General features: G+C 37.2%; 2 protein-coding genes across 4 annotated transcripts in view; one reads left to right on the forward strand and one right to left on the reverse strand.

Moving 5' to 3' along the window:
• LOC108628816 (carbonic anhydrase 2) overlaps positions 1 to 5,022 on the reverse strand; it is an 11,961-nt gene extending 6,939 nt beyond the window's left edge. The window contains exon 1 of the mRNA XM_018031005.2: positions 4,863 to 5,022. Within this exon, the coding sequence (XP_017886494.1) occupies positions 4,863 to 4,902 (40 nt within the window). The 5' untranslated portion in view covers positions 4,903 to 5,022. The remainder of the gene's footprint in view (positions 1 to 4,862) is intronic.
• dmpd (F-box protein dampened) overlaps positions 1 to 5,576 on the forward strand; it is a 24,200-nt gene that overhangs the window by 7,392 nt on the left and 11,232 nt on the right. The window lies entirely within an intron of this gene.

Below are 5,576 nucleotides of genomic sequence, written 5' to 3' on the forward strand. Positions count from 1 at the left end.
GTGTTTTTCTAAGGTACATAAACTTTTGGGATTGACTGTATAGCTAATACATCCTTAAATAATGAATCATCAGCTGTTTAAAAAACGACTTATAATGAAACGGACAAGAAAAGATACCACAGAAAAAACTGAAACTGTATGTATTTAACTGTATGCATTAAGATAGGACAGTATGCAAATAACAGTTTATTTTCCCCCCACTATTGCAACTATAATGTACTCTACAATCATTTGTACAAAAAAGGGGTATCTTTTTGCCAACTTGAAACAATGTGCAACCATTTAAATAATAGCAGTTGACTTTTAAAGTTATAATTTAAGATGCATTATATGTTTGAACATGAACGCAATTATTATAATGAAGGAATACGTGAACCTTGAAACCAGTAGACTTGAAAAGAAGATGCGTTGGAAAATATTTCCATGGACTTTTCGCGTAACTAGAAAAAATCAGTTGGCGGAGACGGAGATTGCGGGGGAACGGGAATGTATTATTCATGATTCAAACGATAAATTTGAAGTTCCCCGTGGAAAGCAAAATAGAACGTCTTCGTGCACGCGGCCGCTGCTCGATTACCGGTTTAATGAGTCAGCCCTTGCTGCGAAAGATAAATCGCGCATATACCCGTGCCTCCGGTTCCTATGCATATGCTCGACACGTGCGACGAATGACGAACGCAACGTCGTGGACGTAGAAGCAATGAGGATGAAGAGGCTTGACAATTTACTTAGGATCCGAGCATTGTTTCGAGGCGAACTGGCAGACCGTATGGGAAAGGGAGGTCCTTTCGCCGGCATTTCGAGGACTATAAACTAATTTAGCGACAGGCCAAGAACAGCTGACGTAGCAGCGCAACTGTCCTTTCGACACGCGAAATGTTTATTCCCGCCGATGCAAGGCAACGAGACGCTTGTAAAATCTATTTAGCCGATGCACCGACGATCGTGCTGGGAAACCGGGACGTGTATTACGTGAAGCACTATTACATTTCATTGCGAGACCATCCTTGTCTTTTTAGACGGTGAAAAGATAAAGGGACGACCTTGGACGGTTGATATCGTTGCGCAGGACGTTGTCACATTAAACGATCGAACGTTGCGTTGGTTGTATAAAATGAGAAAAGTGAGATTCGAATACGAACAGCGCGCAGCTGGCCAATTGGTTACTAAGAACGATTTCAAACGCCAGTGTTTGATAATTGACCGCGTCACATGATACGATACGCCGAATATTACTGATAATGATAATGTTTGATTTTCTTTACGATTGTATCAAAGAATGGGACGATCATGGAATATTCCCAGTTATATATTTCGTTTCAGTTTATTAATACAATCGCGTTTCACTTTTCCTCGCACTATTGTTCTTTACAGACTCATGTAAAACGAAATTGATTGAATACATATTTATCAGCTTTTATTCGCAAACATTTTACGTCTGGTGCACATTAATCTTTTATTTTACACGCTTCAAATAAATTCTCTGTATCACTTAAATGTTCGTAACTACTTTCAATCTTTTGTTCGTTTCAATCTAGAATTTCGCTTATCGTTTACAATGGAACCTATTGTATTACATTTGTCCATATCACGTGTTTTAATGTCAATACGATTTGTGTAAAGACGCTTTTTAATCGAGTATTACACACAGCACGTACACGTATACGTATGATACACGAATTTATTTATTATCAGTTCAGATATGTATTATCGTATAAGTTTGGTACCGAAACTTCTATAATGCTTTTTAATATTAAATGGTAAGAATTGTGCAGATTGACGAGACCCTGACAATATTCAAACGTGAATTTATTGAATTGCTTCCTTGCCATATGTACATACCGACGTGGAAATCATGATGTCATAGGATTTTAGTCAAATTTCATGAAGTTTCTTTAAATAAGAGGAAGAGAAAGCGTTGAATCTATTTACATATGCTTATGGTACTTAGTAAGAGATTTTCTGATTAATATTATATCTCTCGTGATACTCATTCAAACAGGAACACTGTTTACCTATCTAAGTCAGTTACTACAGTTTAAATACATCAGCATTGAAGTACTGCATGGATAAAAAACTGTACAAATACTTTTTACATCGAACGTAAGTAGGACGTGTCATGGTTAGTACAATTTCTCAAGAATGTCATTTTTATATTGCCAGGGACAATTAATATTTTCAAACGAACCATCGTTTATCTTATTATTTAATTCATTTTAAAAACGCAGTGCCCTTGTCAACTACTTCTTCTTAAATCTTCTTCTAGTTAAAACGAACTACAGTATTTCATTGAAAAATGAATTCTATTTGCGGATTAATTCTACGATTTTTGATTGACCAATTCTCTCGCAAACGTGCTTCAATTTTTCCGGCAATTTTCTTCTTTTTCCCTTCCTGTGGATTACGCAATACGCGGCATGTAAGTGATAGTACGAACATGCCCGAACGATATCGTTCGCATTTATGGACATTAGGTATATATCATCGCAGGAGTTACGTATATGTAACATTTGTGATAAACGAATCAAACACGAAAATTCTATCAGTCTTCGTTCGCAGCAAGCAAATATGCAATTCACACGGAAAATAAATTCTATCAGTCTCCGTTCGCAGCAAGCAAATATGTAATTCACACGGAAAATTGCACGTCGCGTATTTTTCGCAAATATTTTTTGTACCTAACGATCGAGCATTATTTCTTGCCGTGCTGATATATGTACTTGTTTTTATTAAGACCCGTTTTAAAGGTAGAAATAAAGAAAAGAGGAAAACCTCGGAAAGACTTTTCGAGGAAATTTGGAAATTTATCTCAGACATTTGTTCCAAATAAATTTTGAATACGTGCGGATTTGACGAGATATTCCAGGAACGAAAGAAACGCGAGATTGTACAATAAGTTGAAGTTTTATATAGATATGTATTTGAAGCGATTGAGCGAACAGTTTTCACTGTTTTAAAAATATACGACGCCGGCTTGATGTAATTAGAAATAATAAGTGAAAGGTTAAATCTATATGGTAGTATTTATCAAGTCACTGAGATAGAATCTTTAGGAAACCCCGAAGAGAGAGGCGAAAACTTTACGATACCACCGCGCTTGTTCAACTATTTCTTACGTCACTCGATTGTTGCACTATCTACGATTGGAATCGTTTAGTCAAAATTACACATCGCGGGCTATTGCGTTCCAGACATCCCAGTGACAAATGTATATCGTCTTTTTCTGCCCTCAATTTTGTAAAGCGTTGAAACATCGACTGACGATGAATACGTCAGAGATAAATGACTCCAGCTGATGGAAATTGTCGAGTCCTATCGATTTTAACATCTCCGATAATTTACTTGTCTCTGTCATTAAAAGAGAGTTTCAGATGACATGCTATTTCACGGTTTCGTTGCGAGAAAACGTTTTTTAATATAGACACTGAGGAACGAGAGAATAAATTCGACAAAGTGTAGTTAACAGTTTCGATTTCTTAAACGGTAAATTGGTTTAATTAACCTTAAGCTGGCTCAAGGAACATCATTATTGTCTCATTTTATTTTAATTACTGGATTACCTAAGATCGGTGTATTCCGACACACATTGTTAGAGACCTATTGGAATTAACGCAACTCCTGTAATCAACACTGTCGCTGATCGTTGCGTCGTGATAACATTGCTTAATCGTATTATTAAAATCATATCAAGATGACACTCGTAACGATTGACAGTCGCATAAGTAGAAAATGTTATATAAGCCAATTGTGACACTTCTTTCGAAATACTCATTTTTAATTTATGTACGTATCATTAAAGACAGAAATCTAAAAAAAGAAGATTACTTTCTTGGAGGCTAAATTTGGTATGGGTCATCAACTTCGTTTGTCGGCGAACACACAAATAAGATGGAATCGTAAAATTTCCGGTGAGATTGTGTTTTAATCAAAATAAACTGAGAAACCGCTGCTATAAATTTCGCGAATTTGTTTACGTCTTATGAATCCAAGAACCGCGTACTACGCGCCTACGTACGTCTCTATGGTGTTTAGCTTTCCCTTTTGCTGAATTTTATGTAACTTGCTCTTACTTAGGATTTTCGTAGTCAAGATTTCCGGCGCAGGTGTGAATACGAACGTTCTAATTGTCGTTTGCATACCAGGATGTGATAGAGTGACCGGGTTGCAGGTTGTAACATGCACCGGCGACAGTAGCGGTTCCCTCTCGTGAATCTTAATCAGTTCCGTGATATTAATAATAATAAGCGTAATTAATTTAGAATCAGTGGTCATAGCCGGATGCCGAAACGTCTCCGGAATCGAAATAATCGTAATCGTCCGCGCCTTCGTTCGTCTTCCTTAGTAATCGAAGATACGAAGGTAGTAAAATAATACCGAGACTGCGAGACATTTTATTTAGAGCGGTAGTAATATTCATTCGAGCGTACTGAATGCGTTTCTAATATTATGTTCCTAACATCGTTATACGTAGGCAATCTGCAGTGAATATTGATATCGTCATCGAATAAATTATATCATTCCGCCATTTGATATGTTCTTTTTAATCCACTCGCTCTACGTCAATTTAATAAATTAATCCCGATGATAGCACTTCACGTTTTTGCTGTTACAACGTTATCTAACATTCCAGAGCAGTAACATTTTCTAAAGAAACGTATTTCTCCTCAAAACATCGTATCAAACTCCCAAGTGTCAATGAACGATGTTAAAAATCAATGATTTTTTTCTGTCACTTCACGAGAATTTTTCGGTACCATATGAGAATCTTTCGAACTGAAACTGTTCTTCAATCGTGAATCACCGGCTCAACCCGCCTACAAAAAGGAGATGAAGAAATAGAAGGTACATAAAAAGGGACTCACTCGACGACAATAGCAGGCCCAACGCGAGGACGAAAGCCATGATGATGAAAGCAAATTTGTCACTTTTACACGGAGGAAAAGCAAGTTCTAGGCACCGGACTCCCAAGTTTAACTGAGATATGTTAACTTGGAGATGTGAATACCTCTGTGTTACGGTCGGTGGTCGACTGAGCCACTGCCGGCTTGCCGGCTATGTTAAATAAGAGTCCACCACCTTTATACATATTTCGCGGTAGAGGCCTATCGACTCTGCATAAATTTAATAGCCGACCCGGGGGAGGGACGCAAAACGATGACCAGGTGATCCGAGAAAGTGACCGGGAAGATAATGGGATCCCACAATCATTTCCAGTGAATCACTAACCGTGACGCGATTATCTTGAAACTTCAAGAAAGAAGCTGATACAAGTGTTAGTTTCTGGAATCTCGCCTTAGCCAGTCCCGGGGATTAGTTCAATGACTCCATTGTTTGTTACAAACACTCTTTTTATTGCAAATTATAGATAATCGTACCGTTTCAGGGAGACTAAAGGGAAGGGTGATGATATTTGTCAAACGATTATTTCAACAGGAAGTTGTAAAACAGATACACAATTTTTTTTTACTTCATTGTATTCGTTTTATCTAGTTAAGAAAACAATTGAAAAACTTAGTAAAATCCTGGTAAAAGATAGAAGCATGCAAGCAGTATTTGTTATTTTTCAGGTTTTAATT

This window comes from Ceratina calcarata, unplaced genomic scaffold (assembly GCF_001652005.2).
Source record: "Ceratina calcarata isolate Rehan_Ccalc_2016 unplaced genomic scaffold, ASM165200v1 scaffold54, whole genome shotgun sequence".
Taxonomy (NCBI): Eukaryota; Metazoa; Arthropoda; class Insecta; order Hymenoptera; family Apidae; genus Ceratina; species Ceratina calcarata.